The 17433-nt window shown below is 48.1% G+C and overlaps 1 protein-coding gene across 3 annotated transcripts in view; it reads left to right on the top strand.

The window, feature by feature from the left end:
- The window catches only part of SYMPK (symplekin scaffold protein), a 35588-nt gene that overhangs the window by 8157 nt on the left and 9998 nt on the right, over window positions 1-17433 (top strand). For 2 of the 3 annotated variants that reach the window (XM_082607793.1, XM_082607795.1), the window contains exons 7-17: window positions 514-763; window positions 2460-2630; window positions 3850-4089; window positions 7548-7702; window positions 9832-9982; window positions 11408-11612; window positions 12477-12627; window positions 13584-13819; window positions 14953-15034; window positions 15234-15347; window positions 16377-16524. In XM_082607793.1, the coding sequence (XP_082463919.1) occupies window positions 514-763; window positions 2460-2630; window positions 3850-4089; window positions 7548-7702; window positions 9832-9982; window positions 11408-11612; window positions 12477-12627; window positions 13584-13819; window positions 14953-15034; window positions 15234-15347; window positions 16377-16524 (1903 nt within the window). The remainder of the gene's footprint in view (window positions 1-513; window positions 764-2459; window positions 2631-3849; window positions 4090-7547; window positions 7703-9831; window positions 9983-11407; window positions 11613-12476; window positions 12628-13583; window positions 13820-14952; window positions 15035-15233; window positions 15348-16376; window positions 16525-17433) is intronic. The other variant, XM_082607794.1, reaches the window with a different exon arrangement.

Here is a 17433-nt window from a genome sequence, read left to right as displayed (position 1 = left end):
TCTTTAGGAAAAGACAACAAAGGGGTTCTAATGTCTAATGGTCAGGGAGTTGCCATTAACCCATCCTTCCATCCATCTGTCCATTCATTTGTGCATTCAACAAACATTCCCTGAGTACCTCCTTTGTGACCAGGATGGGCCAGCCAGGTCCACACTGTGGTGTGATGTACATTAACATTAATGAAAGGAATGAATCCATTTAATCTCTGCCATCACCTTGTGAGGTTGGCACTGTTGTTCCTCTGGCTTCCTTAAGATCTGAGTCTTCATCACTCTGGGTTGTCACTATCTGTGAACCTCGTGAGGGCAGGACCAGACCTGGCTTGGTCACCACTGGGTCCTGTCCCCAGCATCACCTAGCATGGGGCCAGAGACAGAGTTGTAACTCAGTGAACATTTCCCCAATGAATGTATTCATCATCATTTATGGATCTCTGGGAGTTGGTGGAGTTGGTGATTGATGTCTTTTTCCCCATCTGTCTGTCCGTCCATCCCTCCCTGGCCCACTCGCAGTGGATGGTGAAGACACGGGTGATCAGCGAGCTCCAGGAAGCCTGCTGGGATATGGTGTCTGCCATGGCTGGGGACATCATCCTGCTGTTGGACTCTGACAATGACGGCATCCGTACCCACGCCATCAAGTTTGTGGAGGGCCTCATTGTCACCCTGTCGCCCCGCATGGCTGACTCGGAGGTGCCCCGACGCCAGGAGCACGACATCAGCCTGGACCGCATCCCTCGTGACCATCCCTATATCCAATACAGTGAGTGCCACCTATCAGCTGGTGCCATTTGTCAGTCACTGCACTGTCTCCCTTCCTCCTCCCCCTCCCCCTCCCCCCCCTTTTTTCTTGGTTTTTCATTTCTGGAGTCAGTTTAAAACAGTGCTTAAGAGCCCTGATGCTAGGTTCAAATCTCCGTGTTACCACTTACTCATGTGAGCTTGGGCAAGTTACTCCTCTCTGAACTTTATCTTCTTTTTGTAAAATGGAGGTGGTAGTAGTACCCCTTTCACAGGTTTGTTGGGAGGTTCCGTGACGACGTGAGCACTTAGTAGTAAATACTAGCTAGTTTTACAGTTTTTCTAATTGCAAATTATAGAAGTAGTAGATGCACATTACTGAAATGTCAAGCAATAAATATAGAGGGGTATAAAGGGAAAATACCCCCTCCCCCAGTCCTGCTTACCAGAGATGAATACTGCTAAGAGTATTGTTTTCTTTCAGACCTTTTCTATGCAAAGATATTTATATGTATATATTCATAGTTTCTGTGTCTGTTGGCCCTGTTTTTACAGGAAATAGGGCCATGCTTTATACTTTCAACTGAGAGGCATTTGAGTAGTGGCTTGTGTTTGAATCTCTGCTCTACCATTGAGCAACTGACCTATTCTCTCTGATCCTGTTTCTTCATTGGTAAATTGGGGGTCATTATTATGGCATCTACTTTAGGATGTAGGTATGAGCATTTGGTGAGTTAACATGGCTGGCGTAGTAAGCATTCCACAAATATTAGCTCTTCTTATATGTTGTTTGACAACCTTTTTTTTTAAAATTAATTAATTTGTTATTTTTGGCTGCATTGGGTCTTCATTGCTGCATGCGGGCTTTCTCTAGTTGCGTCGAGTTGGGGCTACTCTTCGTTGCGGTGTGCGGGCTTCTCATTGTGGCAGCTTCCCTTGTTGCAGAGCACGGGCTCTAGGTGCACAGGCTTCAGTAGTTGTGGCACGCGGGCTCAGTAGTTGTGGCTCGCGGACTGTAGAGCACAGGCTCAGTAGTTGTGGTGCACGGGCTTACTTGCTCCGCGACATGTGGGGTCTTCCCAGACCAGGGCTCGAACCCGTGTCCCCTGCATTGGCAGGCGGATTCTTAACCACTGTGCCACCAGGGAAGTCCCTTGACAACCTTTTGAACTCAACAAAATTATCTTGTTACATCTTTTCCTAACAATATTATGTTCAGATGCTACAAAATATTCCACAGTATGGTTACATCACATTCTATTTTTTATTCACTATTTCAGATAATGTGGCATCCAGTATGTTTGTGTAAGAAATGTCAAGATATCTTTCACAGTTGTTAAGAGTTAACTTTTGGTGACTGGATCAAGGAGCGTGGTGATAAAAAGAACTTTGAGTTCTTTGTCTGTGTGTGTATAGACATATACATATTCAAAGTTTTACATCAATGTAGTTCAGTCAGTTTCCTTATAGTTGGATATTTTAAATTATTTCTACTTTTTCACTGTTGCAAGCGCATGCTTTGAGCATCAGCTCTAAATTCTTATACTCATTAATAGTCTTATAGTCAGACTCATCAGCCACTAAATTTTCTGTGTTTTTTCAGCCATTCACAGCCATCCATGTATGAGGATCTTTCTCCTTTTGGTCTCAAAGGCTGCTCTCTTTGGAGGCCAGGGAGAAAGGGCCCTACTAACTGGTTCTCTTCTCTCCCTCATTAGATGTGCTGTGGGAAGAAGGCAAGGCAGCCTTAGAGCAGTTGCTCAAGTTCATGGTGCACCCCGCTATCTCCTCCATCAACCTGACCACAGCCCTGGGCTCCCTCGCCAATATTGCCCGCCAGAGGCCCATGTTCATGTCTGAGGTGATTCAGGCCTATGAAACCCTGCATGGTAAGTTGGTCCCCTCCTTCTCCCCTTCCCCTGTCCACAGACCAGTCTCCTCTTTTCTGAGGAAATGTGAGCTAGGTAGTGGGCCCATAAGGGATTCATCATCAGTCTAGTAGGTTGTGGACACAGGGAAGGATTCTCTAGGTTAGACATGTATATTTTGGTGGTTGTATGTGACAGAAACTTGGTTCAAAGCTGATTTTCATATTGAGGTATGTGTGGGTGAAATGACCTGGTTGGTGTCTGTGAAGTACTTTAAAATACTCCAGCTCTTCCCTTCTCTCCCCCAAAAAGCAGGGAGGATCGATGTGCCAAGATCGGCAAAATATTGATGGGTACATGGTGATTCATTATACTGTTTTCTCTACTTTTGTGCATGTGTGAAAACTGAAAAGTCTGGGGTTGAGGCATGAGTGTGTGCAGATCATGAATCCCTCTCCGTCTCCTGGCTCTTGTGTGTCTCTTTCCTTGGGGTAGCAAAGATGGCCCCCAGTTGTTACAGGCTTTCATTCCATCTTCTTGGCAACCCCATGGGAGAGAGACTGTCTCTTCCCAATCATTCCAGCAAAGGTCCAAGGGCTCGTTGTTTCTGATTGGCCAAGAAGATATTGTGAGCCTATCTCTGAACCAGTCACAATGGCCAAGAGATTGCAGTGTTCTTACTGGCCCTGAGTATCTTGCCCACTTGGACTGAGAATGGAGCCCAGGTGTTTCCCTCAAAGGAAAATGGGAGTGTTGTTGGCTGAGGAAGTGGGAAGGGATGCTGGGCAGGAAAGATTGCAGGCATGCTCTTTCTCTCTGGAACAGGGGAGGCTTACTTGTCAAGGTGATTGTTAGGCATTAGAAAGTCATTCTGGTGTCAGGGACCAACGATGAACTGTTGTGGCAGTTCGGTTGGGACATTCTGGAGGTGATTATAGCCTTCCCCAGAGCAAGCATGTTGGAATTTCCAGACCAGAGATGGAGGGAGATGAGACTATGTTTAATGAAAGGGAGGGTGAGTTTTCTCATTGTTTTAAGGTTGACTAATACTGAAGGAGACCTCTCAAGGGTTTTGAGTATCAGCTTGTACAGGGGGAAAGCCATACATTAGATCTGAGAGCGAAGGAACTTTTCTAGGAGATGTCTGCCACCACTGCCCAAGCTGGGGCTTGGGAAGTGAGGGTGGCAGGGCCCCATGAGCTCTGTCCACAGCACGAAGTTCTTGCTACTTTCCTCACAGCCAACCTGCCCCCAACGCTGGCCAAATCTCAGGTGAGCAGCGTGCGTAAGAACCTCAAGTTGCACCTGTTGAGTGTGCTGAAGCACCCAGCCTCCTTGGAGTTCCAGGCTCAGATCACCACCCTGCTGGTAGACCTGGGCACACCTCAGGCTGAGATCGCCCGCAACATGCCCAGCAGCAAGGATGCCCGCAAGCGGCCCCGAGACGACTCAGATTCCACGCTCAAGAAGATGAAGCTTGGTGAGCTGAGGAGCTGAGTCAGGCCTGGCAGGAGGTGTTGGCAGGGACTGACCACGTTTGAAATGTCTAATTATTTACAGGAAACTGTAAGCTAAATTTACATTATAAATTATGTTGTATGAATATGGTGACATATAATAAGTGATATCAAAGTAAAATTACTGAAGAATATAATACACTTACAAGTAATTATGAGTTACTTAAGTTATACAAGAAGGAATAAAATGAAAGTAGTCTCTCTTTCATCCCTCACCCCAAAAGTAACCACTCCACAAGTATTAACACTCAGATTTTCTTTCAGAAATGCCTTGTATGTGTAGAGTTCTCCTTTCCTGTGTTTCATTTATAAATCGAGTCTCTTTTGGAAGTAATTTTTTTTTTTTTTTTTTTTTTTTTTGGCTGTGCCACAGGGCATGTAGGATCTTCGTTCCGAAACCAGGGATCGAACCCACACGCCCTGCAGTGGAATTGTGGAGTCTTAACCACTGGACCACCAGGGAAGTCCCTGAAGTAATTTTTTAATGGTTGTATTATTTATCAATAGTGTTGACCATGGCAACCTTCCTTACTGTAAAAAAAAAATTTTTTTTTAAGTGCTCGTTTGTTTCTAGAACATTTATGAAAGAATCGAGTTTTGGATTTCCCTGGCAGTCCAGTGGTTGAGACTCCGCGCTTCCACTGCAGGGGGTGTAGGTGTGATCCCTGGTCAGGGAATTGGGATCCCATGGCGCAGCCAAAAAACAAAAGAATCAAGTTTTGTTTTCGTTTTTTTTTTTTTCACTTTGAAAAATAACTTATTTTGATATAAGGAGTGAGGTAAGGATCTATTTTTCTCCCCCTAATTAAGCACACAAAGCAGAGCGTTCTGTACCTTACTTGTTTAGGAATTATCTTGGAGTTTTTTCTATATGTGCACATGGAGATTTGCTGCATCCTTGTAATGGTGGCATAATAGTCTATAGGGTACATGGACCACTTTAACCAGTCCTCCTGTTGGTGGACATTTCATTTGTGTCTATTTTTATAAAGTATGAAGATGGCTGTAGTGCACAGTCTTGCATGCGTGTCAAGTCATGAGACAAGTTCCCAGTAGTGGGATTGATGGGGCAGAGAGCTTATACATTTATTTTTGGCCAACCAATTTTATTTTTCTGTTACTTTAAACTTTTCATTTTTAAATAATTTCGAACTTGCAGATAAGTTACAGGAATAATACCAAACACTCCTGTGTACCCTTCACAAGATGGGGATCACACATTCCATTTAGTTGTCACATCCCTTGAGTCTCTCAAATCATTTCCTCAGCCTTCTTCTGTTTCATGACCTTGACCTTGTGAAGAGTCCAGGGCAGCTGTTTGGTAGAATGTCCCTCCTCTTGGGTTTGTCTGCTCTTGCCTCCTGATAGGATTCAGGTTCTGCACTTTTGGCAAGAACACTGCAGAAGTGATGCCCCGACCTCCTCTGTGTGTTGTGAGGAGGCACATGATGTCAGTTTGTCTCATCGTTGGTGATGGGAATTTGTTCTCTTGGTCAAAGTGATGACTGCCGGGTTTCTCTAGTGTAAAGTACCCTTTTTCCCTTTGTAAATAATAAGCTGAGAAGAGATACTTAAAACTATGTAAAATACTAGTTCTGCTTCAAACTTTGTGTGGTTTTGGCATCCATTAATGATTGTTGCCTGCATCTATTATTACTGTAATGGTTATAAAAAGGTTTCTTTCTACATTTATTACTTGGCATTTTGCTGTAAGGAAGAGCTTTCTTTTCTTCTCCCTACTTTATTATTAGTGTGGACTTCTGGATTCTTATTTATTCTCTGGGTTATAATCCATTATTGTTGTTATTCATTTTGTTACTCAAATTGCCTTATATTTAGTAGCAGGAGCCTTTGAGCTGGCTCCTATGTCCCTTTAATGTGTCCTGTAAGTTTTTTTGAGCATTTCTTATTTTCTGGCATAACAAGGTGTTCTAGACTCATCGTGTACTTTCCTTACCCCAGCCTTCAATCAGCCATTTCTCTAAGGAGCCCTGGTTTCTTTCCTTTTCTTTCTTTCTTTTTTTTTTTTTTTTTTCTGATTTCTTTTAAGTAGGGAATAGTTTCAGAAACCACTTTTTCTGATTTCTTTTGAGTAGGGAATAGTTTCAGAAACCAAGATCTGAGCCATGGATGTGTCCATTACTGCTGGGTGCATTTAAATTCTTTTTTTTTTTGGCCGTACTGTGAGGCATGCGGGATCCCAGTTGCCCGACCAGGGATCGAACCCATGTCCCCTGCAGTGGAAGCTCAGATTCCTAACCACTGGCCTGCCAGGGAAGTCCCTAAATTCTTGATAGCAGTTTTCAAAAAAATCACACCAGCGTATACAACCCCAGCAGTGTGCGAGTGCCAGTTACCCCATTCTTACCAGCCCTGGACATTTGTTAACTCTCTGGGTATAAATGGTATCCTAGGTCTCAGCTTGCTTTTTTGCATGTGTTGGAGTCAGGCTGCATGTTGTTTTACATTTATTAGCTACTTGGATTTCTGTGAAGTGCCTGTTCTATTGTGTTGGTCAGCCTTTTTTAACTGAATTGTATGTGCCCTTGGTTAATGCAGGGTATCAACTCTTTGTTACATGAGTTACAAACTTGAAGAGACTGCATAACATTTCATCATATTTTGCCTTAATCTACTTAAATCATTACTCTATTGAACATTCCAGCTTTTCCACTCTTATAAATACAGCTTCAAGGCACGTGTTTGCACACAAAGCCTTCTTTTCTCTAAGGTTCATGTTAGTTTTTTCCCTTGAGCTAGAACCACTGTGCTTGTAGTCACCCAGCCTGTTATTGATAGAAGTTGTGTGCCATCTCTGTACAGTCAGTGTTGCAGTGAATTCTCTGTACATCTTACCTTATCTATATCTGTAAGTTTTTAGGGTAGATATTTAAAAGTGGAATTGCTGTGTTGAAGAGGTGTGCACATTTAAAATATTGACCTACTATCAAACTGCCCTTCCAAAAGGCGATACCAGTTTACATTTCCACAGTTCACACCCCTATTAACAACTGTCACTACTAACCCTTTTTGTTTTTTGTCAATCATATAGGCAAATTCGCTGTCTTATTAGGATGTTTTTACATTTTTCTGATTCCTGGTGAGGTTGAGCACTGTTTCAAACGTAGGTGTTTTTAAACAGTAAAGCTCTGTGAACTTATTACTTAACCTTTTTGTCTTTTGGAGCTTACTGTGATCAGCCAGGCTGGTATGGCTTATTCCCATTTCTCAGATGAAGAGAACTGAGGCCTAGGGAGAGGCAGGTAGTTCCCCAGGGTCATATGGCACAAAGGTCTTCATCTGCTGCACTGTTCCTATTTGCTGAGGCTGCCTGGGGGCAGGGACCACTGGGGGTGCCTGGGAGGAGGGGAGGGCTGCTGCCCTCTCTAGAGCCATCATCTTGTCTCCTTCTCTATCCCAGAGCCCAACCTGGGGGAAGACGACGAGGACAAGGACTTGGAGCCAGGCCCCTCAGCGACCTCGAAGGCCTCAGCCCAGATCTCAGGCCAGTCAGACACAGATATCACAGCCGAGTTCCTACAGCCTCTGCTGACACCTGACAATGTGGCCAATCTGGTGAGGATGGGTGGGGGCCATTTCCCACCAGGCAGGGAGGAAGGGTGTCTAGTCTTTTCTCTGCCCCTCCGCTCCACACTGCCCTCCTTTTCCAGATGACATCAGACCTGAAACACTTTTCTGTTTTCAGTATTGGGAGGGTGCGGTCCAGTGGGCCTTCCTCACTTTGGATGGACCTCTTCTTGCATGATCTTTACTCCTTCAGGAGGTTACTTGTCACTGCCCCCCCATCCCCCTTTGGGTTTTCTGAGTCTCCATCTAGACCCACGTACTCGCACTCTCTCTCCTCTCCTTTGCAGGGAGGGTCTGTTAACTGGAGAGTGAACCCCATGACTTGTTTGCTAAGTGGTGTAGGATTGGCATCGGTGAGGTGGGATGACCAGTGTTTTCTTTGGATTTTCAAAGATGACCTGCTCCACAGTGAAAGAACCAGTGGTTTGAGTTGATGAGGGGAGCTGGAGTGGTGGGGTGTCTCACATCAGTCCTCCGGCTGTAGCAGCACCGAGACCTTTCTGTTGGGTGCTCATGGAGAATAAATACCTCTTCCCATGCTCAACAGCAGTCACCATCAGCTTTCCCTTCTCTCTGCCTAGAGCCTCCAAGCGGCTTAGTTGTTGGGTGATTGGGGTGGCGAGAAGTTTTCTTTCCAGCTCAGATCTCTTTGGTGAGCTCCGGGCCTGGATATGCGGCCACCTCCTGCATCTTTCTCTCCTTGGGTGTTTCCCAGGCACCTCAGACTTAACATTTCAAAACTAAACTTGTGAAATTTCTCCCGACTCTTCTACAGGCCCGTGGCCCCTCCTGTGTTCTTGGCACACATGCCTCTCGTCCCCACGCCAGAAACTTGGGAGTTAAACTCTTTGCCTCCCCCTCAGCCCGAGTCTTTCCCCTCTTCTCCATTCCCCATGGCCCATGCCCTGTCCAGGCCCTGCCCTTTTCACACAGAGAACTACCTGCTTGTTCCCTGGCTCTGCCTTCCACTCTCCCTGTGGCAGGCAGAGGCATCTTTGTAAAGTACAAGTCATGATGCTCCCCTGCTCAGATCCCTGCCAGGGCTCTTTGTTTCCTTCCAGATAAAACTTAAATTCCACTTGCCTTAGACCCTGTCTGATTTGGCTTCCATTAACTTGTTGTACCTTATCTATCCCTGTCACACTCCGGGAAATTGTCTTTTTCAAATTATCAGCATGAAGTTCATAAGATTCTTTTATTTTTATAATACCTGCTGTCTCTGTAGTAATGTGTCACCTTTTTGTCCCTAATACTGTGTCCTTCCTCTTTTTTTGTTTATTCTTGCTGTAGATTTGGTTGGTTTCAGTCATTTCAAAGGACTGGCTGTTAAGTTTTGTTGATAATCTTTTGTAACCTTTTCTGTTTTATTTCTGCTGTCTTTATTTCTTTCATGTTACTTTCTGTGAATGTTCTTCCCCAAGGTTAAATGCTTGGCTTATTAATTTTCAGTTTTCTTTTCCAGTGTAAGCATTTAAGGATCTGATTTTCCATCTAAGTACCATTGTAGCTGCATCTTACACATTTTGATGTGTAGTTATTTCATTATCTTTCTGTTCTTTTATTATTTAAGAGCATGCATTTAAACTTCCAAGCCTGTAGGGAGTTTGAGATTATCTTTTGTTACCAATTCCTGACAGACATGGATGTGCTCTAGTAGGATACTGATTTTTTTTTTTTAAGTCAATTTCTGGTTCATATTATACTGTGTCACTGAACCTCCTTCCACTCACTGGGCAGGGTACCAGCTCTGCTGCCTCTTAGCCTTCCTATACTTGGAATATATTACCCCACAACCCCTCGCTTGCAAGACTTCACTCTGTGTCAGTCTGATTCTGGCCCTTCTCTCAGTTCTCAGCCTATGTGCCACCGCCCCGGGGAGCCAAAGCCATCCCTGGCACCCTTTACTGTGTCCCGTGGCACCCTTTACTACTTTTCTCTTGCACCACACTGCACCAGTACTCGTTTTCTCTCTGACTTGTACAAGAATCTGCGCTCCATGAGAGCAGGCCCAGGTCTGTCCTAGTCACTGCCATTTCGCCAGCATTGGCCTGGGTGTGGAACGAATGTTTGTTGAGTCAATAAGTAAGGGAAGGTTCCTTTTCCTGGGCATCTCGCAGGTCCTCATCAGCATGGTGTACCTGCCCGAGGCCATGCCCGCCTCCTTCCAAGCCATCTACACCCCAGTGGAGTCAGCAGGTACTGAAGCCCAGATCAAGCACCTGGCTCGGCTCATGGCCACACAGATGACGGCCGCAGGACTGGGGCCAGGTGAGTGTCATATGGAGCTGACTAGGGCCAGGAGTTGGCACTGTGGCCACTGGGTTCTCCTAAGTGGAAGAGCACCTCTTTGTAGTGCTGCAAATGGAAAATCATGCGATCTTAGGTGTAAATAGTTACAGGTCCCATAGATACAGTGACCACTCAATAGTTTTAGGCCCTGGGCTTTGAAATCCAGCAGACCTGGGTTTCAGGTCTGAGTTGAACTAGACTACCTCAGCCACTTAATAGCTGTGTGTCTTTGGTCAAGTTACTTAACCTCTCTGAGCCCCAGGTGGTTTCCCATTCTAACAGTACTATTGAGGTATAAATTATGTACAGTGAAACACACAGCTCTTAAGTATACACTTTAGTGAATTTTCACAAAGTGAACACACCAGTGTAGCCACCACCCAGATGGAGAAGGACTGTTACCAGCACTCGGGAAAATTCTTTCTTGCTCCTTTCCAGTCAACACTCAAAGCATCCCCTGTCCAGAGGCAACCACTGTTCTGACTTCTGTCTCCACAGATTAGTTTTTTCTAGTTTTGAACTTCTTATAAATGGAATCATAGAGTCTGGCTTATTTTGCTCAGCATAAGGTGTTGTTTTGTTTATAAATTTATTTATTTATTTATGGCTGTGTTGGGTCTTTGTTGCTGTGCGGTGGCTTCTCTTTGTTACAGAGCACGGGCTCTAGGCGCACGGGCTTCAGTAGTTGTGGCATGCAGGCTTCAGTAGTTGTGGCTTGTGGACTCTAGAGCGCAGGCTCAATAGTTGTAGTGCACGGACTTAGTTGCTCCGCGGCATGTAGGATCTTCCCGGATGAGGGATCGAACCCGTGTCCCCTGCATTGTCAGGCGGATTCTTAACCACTGCGCCACCAGGGAAGTCCCATCAGCATAAGTTTTTGAGGTTCATCCATGTTGCTGTGTGAACCAAGAGTTTATTTTTTATTGCTCAGTAGTCTTCATTATGTGAATAGGCCACCGTTTGTTTATCCACACTCCTCTGTTGATGGACCTGTGGATCGTTTATAGTTTTTGGCCACTGTGAATAAAGCTGCTGCGAACATTTGTGTACAGGTGTTTTGATGTGCGTGTGCCCGCATTTATCTTGAGTTTATACCAAGGAGTGGAATTGTTGAGTCGTGAGTTTGGGTACGTTCAGTATTATTCGAAACTGCTCATCAGCTTTCCAAAGTGGCAATACCATTTACTACTCCCACCGGCAGTGAGTGGACATTTCTAGTTCGAGTCTCCGTTGTTGTATGGCAAAATGGGGATGAAAAAGTTACCTGCTCCAGAAAGGCATTTTGCAGATTTAAATGAGTTTTGTGTGTACAAGGCTTAGAGTAGAGCCTGTCTCACCGGAGGTCCTTGGGTGGGAGCGGGTGGGTCTGACATGCCAAGAGCCCGTTTGCTGCCTCCCCCTCAGGCGTGGAGCAGACCAAACAGTGCAAGGAGGAGCCCAAGGAGGAGAAGGTGGCGAAGCCGGAGAGTGTCCTTATCAAGCGGCGCCTGTCAGCTCAGGGTCAGGCCATCTCGGTAGTGGGCTCCCTGAGCTCCATGTCCACCCTGGAGGAGGAAGTGCCCCAGGCCAAGAGGAGGCCAGAGCCCATCATCCCCGTCACGCAACCCCGGTGAGTCCCCTTGCAGGTGCTGGTGCAGGACTAGAGGCCTGGTTCTTGGTGTGTGTGTGACAGACAAAGACAGATAAACAGAGATCGATCTGGATGAGGGTCTGTCTGATTCCAGAGTCAATGCCCTAACCACTAAGGCTTAGCTGTTGTTTTCTTTTAGAAAAAACACCCCTTACTTATATCTAAAATTGGGATGGGATGATAGTATCTCTCTCTAAGGATGAGGGAGAATTAAACGAGTTCACAATGATGGTTGGATGATTAAATCAGATAAGTCTTGGGGTGGACAGTGATCATGATGTAAAAAGCACTTAGCATGATTCCTAGCACGTAGGAAGTGCTACTGGTTGTTGCCATCATCGTCCTCATCATTACCTACCTTAAAGACCACAGAATCCAGCCAGTCCCTGCCCTGTCCCCAACCGAGGCTTGCTAACAAGGCCCTGCCTGATCTGCTGCCCCTCCAAGCTCTCCATTCCCCTTCCTCCCTCCTCCAGTCACACCAGCCTCTTGGTATTTCTTGAACAGCCAAGCACGTTCCCACTTGAAGGCCTTTGCACCTCCTGTTCCCTCTGCCTGGAAAGCTCATCCTCCACATATTTGTGGATCTTATTCCCTCGTTTCATTCAGATCTCCAATCACAGGTTGCTTGCTCCTTATAGAGGCCTTCCCTGAGATGCTGTTTACAAAACCAAAATAGCATCCTCTCCTTCCCATTACCCTGCACGCTGCCGTGCCTCAGAGTCACAGGGGAGTTGGAGAGACAGTGAGGGGGGTGTCTCTGTGTGTATGGCCTGGGGTGGGCCTGGGCTCCAGAAAGGATGTTCCGAGTCACTATGTCCCTGTCCCTACTCTCCCATGTAGGCTGGCAGGCGCCGGCGGGCGCAAGAAAATCTTCCGTCTGAGTGATGTGCTGAAGCCCCTGACCGATGCCCAGGTTGAGGCCATGAAGCTGGGCGCTGTGAAGCGGATCCTGCGGGCTGAGAAGGCCGTGGCCTGCAGCGGGGCAGCCCAGGTGTGCCTCTGTACCCCCCAGCCCATCCTTCCAGTCCCTCTCGCCAGGAGTCTACCTCACATCCCAGCAGAGAGACAGGCCCTGGGGTCAACCTCCATGGCTCCAGATGCCAGCTCTGCCGTTCACTGGCCACTTCTCCAAGCCTTACTCTGTTGTCCCATAAAACGAAGAGATTAGCAGCTCCACACAGGTGACAAGGAGGAAGAAATGTGTGGACACGCGTGCACTCTCACTCAGCACAGGGCGGCTGCAAGGAGGAGCCCTGTGAGTGCGGGCTGCCATGATGCTCTTTCTTCCTTGTGGTTGACAGTATTCTTGTTCGTTAGCTTCAGAAACACTTACACACCTGCTTTAAATCCTGATTCTGCCACTTCCTGGGATTGTAACCTCAGTCAAGTGACTTTTTCCCTATTTTTTTGACGTTTATTTTTAATTAACCAAATAGTATATGAACATATTCTCTCTGTTAAAAAAATATTTCCAGGCCACAGAGGGCCTGTAAGTCTCCTTTGACCCGCACTGCATGCCATCCCCTCCACAGAGGCGACCAATGTACAAATGAAGGGAGTCCTTCAAGATCTTTTTCTGTGTACCTAAGTATGTAGATATTACTCCTAGAGATTTAGATATTTATATTTTAGATACATTTTACATATTTAGATATACGTTAGATATTTGTAATTTCATATATTTACAATTTAGACATTACTCCTAGAAATTTTAGCAATTACTTCTAGTTTTATTCCGTGATGATTAATTTTTTTCTCCCTTTTCATTTTTTTTCTTCCATACAAATGAGACCTACCGAGAATAAGGTTCTTCAGCTTTCCTTCCTCACTTAACACTGGGTCTGCGCTGGGGGTCCCTGAGGCTGGGTGGGAGTAGTTGCAGGGCACCATCGTGGGGTGCCTGGGATTGCCCACCCCCGCGCCAACACAGACCCTTGCTCGCGTCAGGTGCGCATAAAGATCCTGGCCAGCCTGGTGACTCAGTTCGACTCGGGCCTGAAGGCCGAGGTCCTGTCCTTCATCCTGGAAGACGTGCGGGCCCGCCTGGACCTGGCCTTTGCCTGGCTCTACCAGGAGTACAACGCCTACCTAGCAGCTGGTGCCACGGGCACCCTGGACAAGTACGAGGACTGCCTCATCCGCCTGCTCTCCGGCCTTCAGGAGAAGCCAGACCAGAAGGATGGGTGAGGGGGATGGCCCTGCACCTTCCTGTCCCCAAGAGTCCCCCCACCTGTGTCCTGCCTTTTCTTTCTAGTTTCTGACCACCTCTGTCTTCATCGGCACCCGAGTCAGTCCTCCACGCGCCCATCCCAAGTCCCCCTTCTCTTCCCACTCTCCCCACGCGCAGACAATGTCACCTCACTGTAGGCTCTGGGTCACGTGCCCTGGGCTTGTTTCCCAGCTCTGCTGCTTGCTCTCTGACCTGTGTCACTCACTTCTGGGCCTCCGTTTTCTCATATAATATAGAATAAATAACAGTGCCTGCTTCAGAGTCTTGTTCTGGAGGTTGACTTCTCGCCATCCCCATCTCTTGCCTGAATCAGTTCTGTGGCTTCCTCCTTGTCCTTGACCTCCAGGTTATCCATTCTCCACACAGCAGCGCAGGTGACATTTTATAATGTAAATAACCATCTTGTTATTCCCCACTAAAAACCTTCAGTTGCGCAGGTGACATTTTATAATGTAAATAACCGTCTTGTTATTCCCCACTAAAAACCTTCAGTTGTCCTCGAGATAAAATGCAACTTTCTTACTATGTTTTATGAGACCTTGTGTAATCCGATCCCTACCAACTTCTTTAGCCTCCTTTCTTACCTCTCTGCTTTTCCCTGCCCCCAAACTTTAACCGCACTGGCCTTCAGTCTTCTGTTCCTCAAACATGATGAGTTCAGGGCTTGGCACTTACTGTTCTCTCTACCTGGAATGCTGTCCCCCTACTCCTTGCATGGCTGGCTCTTTCTCATCTGCCAGCATTGACTAAAGTATCATCTCAAAGCAGCCTTTCGTGGTCACCACGTCTAAAATAGCAATACCCTTTCCCAGCCCCCATCATTCCGTCCCATTGCTGTATTAAACAAGCTAGAAATCCCCATTTGACAAAGGGGAGAAACTGAGTTTCAGAGAGGCAGTCTCTGCCCAAGACACCCACCTGGCAGCGTTTGAACCCTGCTCTGTTGCCTCCAAAGCTTGTACCCAGGGGGTTGAGCGAGCTCTCTGTGAGGAGGGGGCCCTGCCAGCTATGAGCTGCGGTCAGCAGGATGGGGAAACCAGGGGGCCCCTTCTCTGCAGCCGTTCACTGTCCCTCCCTCTCTGGAAGGATCTTCACCAAGGTTGTACTGGAGGCGCCGCTGATCACTGAGAGTGCCTTGGAGGTGATTCGCAAGTACTGTGAGGATGAGGTGAGGACGGGTGGCACATCTCCCTGCGTCCCCAACACTGTGGTGCGGGCAGGAGCCCTGCTTGTTGCAGCCTGTGGCGGGGGGTTCTGTGAGGGACCAGTAGCTTTTGTCTAGGACCAGATCCGACTGGAGCAAGGGAGACACCCCAAAGGCACACTGCGGGTGCCTTCAGCTCTGGTTCCCTTCCTTTCTGCTGCAGAGTCGCACCTACCTGGGCATGTCCACTCTTCGAGACCTGATCTTCAAGCGCCCGTCCCGCCAGTTCCAGTACCTGCATGTTCTGCTAGACCTCAGCTCCCATGAGAAGGACAAGGTGATCCCCCGTTGCCCTTTGCTGGGTTACACTCAGTCCTTCCTCTGTCCCAAGTAACCAGCCCAGTCTTTTCCACATTCCCCTGAAAGTTTCTGGGCCTAATGTCCTTCTTGCAACAATTTTTTGTGGTGGTGGTGGTTTTTCCATTTACGATGGCACGAGGCTGCTTAGAACATACACACATACACACTCACCACCTCCCAGGAAAGGCAGTCCCGTTTTCGCTCTTATTCCACCCGTGTTGGTGCGCCCCTCTTAAGGCCTGGTGGTGTGCTGGGACCTGGGGGAGCGCTGACCAGGGGGGGAGCCATTGTAGCCCACAGTGTGTTCAGTGCCAGGAGTGGAGTAAGGTGTGTGGTGGCGGAACCCTGGAGGCTGAGGAAGGGAGGTGGTCTAAGGAAGGCTTCTGGAGGAGGGGTCGTGTGAGCCAAGACCTGAAATGAGTAGACGGGTGTGCCCTGGACGGAGGGAACAGCGTGTGTGCATGTGTGTGATTGAGAGGGCCCTCGGTCCACCCTGCTCCAGCCTCCTGCCAGCTCCTTTCTGATGTCTTGTGTCCATTCATTCAGCAGACCCTCACTGCACACCCTGGCTCAGCGCTGTGGTGCTTTTGGGGACAAATCACTGCCCCAGACCAGGCCCTGTCCTCATGTCTCCCAGCAGGGAGTGTCTGAGTGAAACAGGATACAGCCAGTGACAGGCATGCCAGGCAGTGGGAACCTTTTGTGCCAGGTCTCAAAGCCAGGGAGAACACTGTTACTTTGAGGAACTGAGGAAAACTCCTTCTGGTTGGAGTATAGCAAGCAAGGCGAGAACGATAAGAGATGGGGCTGGGCAGGTAGATGGTGAGGTGGTGCAGGGCCCTGAGGTGGGCCAGGAAACCTCTCTCCCAAGCCGGTGACGAGCCTTGGGCACAGGTAACTCAGCCCAGCTGGGCCTCTCTCAGACTTCGGCTTGTTTTCACACTGGTGCTGCCAAGCTCAGAACAACTGTCTTCCCCTCCACCATCTTCCCCCACTCTCTCCTCAGGTGCGTTCCCAGGCCTTGCTATTCATCAAGCGCATGTATGAGAAGGAACAGCTACGAGAGTATGTGGAGAAGTTTGCCCTCAACTACCTACAGCTCTTGGTCCACCCCAACCCGCCATCTGTGCTCTTTGGAGCCGACAAGGACACAGGTTTGGTGCAGGCTCTTCAGGGGTGTATTGAGCACCCGCTGTGTCTCGGGCTTTGGGCTGGGTCTTGGGGACAGAGCTGGATCTAAGCTGAGCCCTGCCCAGCCTGCTAGAGAGGACAGCCAGACAGTAATAACCAGAACGAGCAGGCCTCAGGTGGCGAAACTAGGAGTCTGTGGAAGCCCAGAGGGAGCGCCTGACCCAGCGTGAGGGGTCGGGGAAAGCATCCTGAAGGAGGAGACAGGTGGGCTGAAAGCCGAGGACAGGGAGAGCTAGACACTGATGGGGCTCCAGGAAAGGCCAGGCAGGATCATCGCAGGCCAGTTTCCTCAGCAAAGCTCTGGGTCCTCCAGAATTGCAGACAGGGAGACCCGGGCCCCAGGGGAAGGGACCATTAAATTGGAAGGTTCAGGCTGTGGCAGGAAGCACAGGGCCTTCGAGGAGCACAGGAGCCCTGGTGCAGCCTGGGTGCCAGGAAGGCTTCCCAGGAGACGTACTGGCTATGTGAGACCCGGAGGAGGAGGTACAGAAAGAAGAGTTGGCCAGCAGTGTTCTAGGCATCAGAGCAGCACGTGCAAAGGCTCCACAGTGGGGGCCCTGGGGGACTGTCAAAAGTAGGGTGTAACCAGAGCACACAACCCCAGAGGCAAGGCCACCCTGAACAGGATCTGGCAGGTAGAGCAAGGTGAGGAGCTGGGGGTTTATCCTGAGGGCATAGGACAGTGTGGGAGCACTGAGCAGGGGAGGGACAGGGTCAGAACTTGGAAAGATCTCTCTCACCGCCTTGTGGAGTGGTGGTCAGAGGAGGCCAGATGTGAATTGAGTGCAGAGACTTCTGAAAGGGGAGCAGTCCTGGTTCCACCCCATTTCCCAGATGATTGGCTTCCTGCCCAAACAGTTTGCTTCCCAGAC

This window comes from Mesoplodon mirus (assembly GCF_964341445.2).
Source record: "Mesoplodon mirus genome assembly, chromosome: 19".
NCBI lineage: Eukaryota > Metazoa > Chordata > Mammalia > Artiodactyla > Ziphiidae > Mesoplodon > Mesoplodon mirus.
Note: the sequence above shows the minus strand (reverse complement) of the source record. Positions and strands in the feature narration are given on the sequence as shown.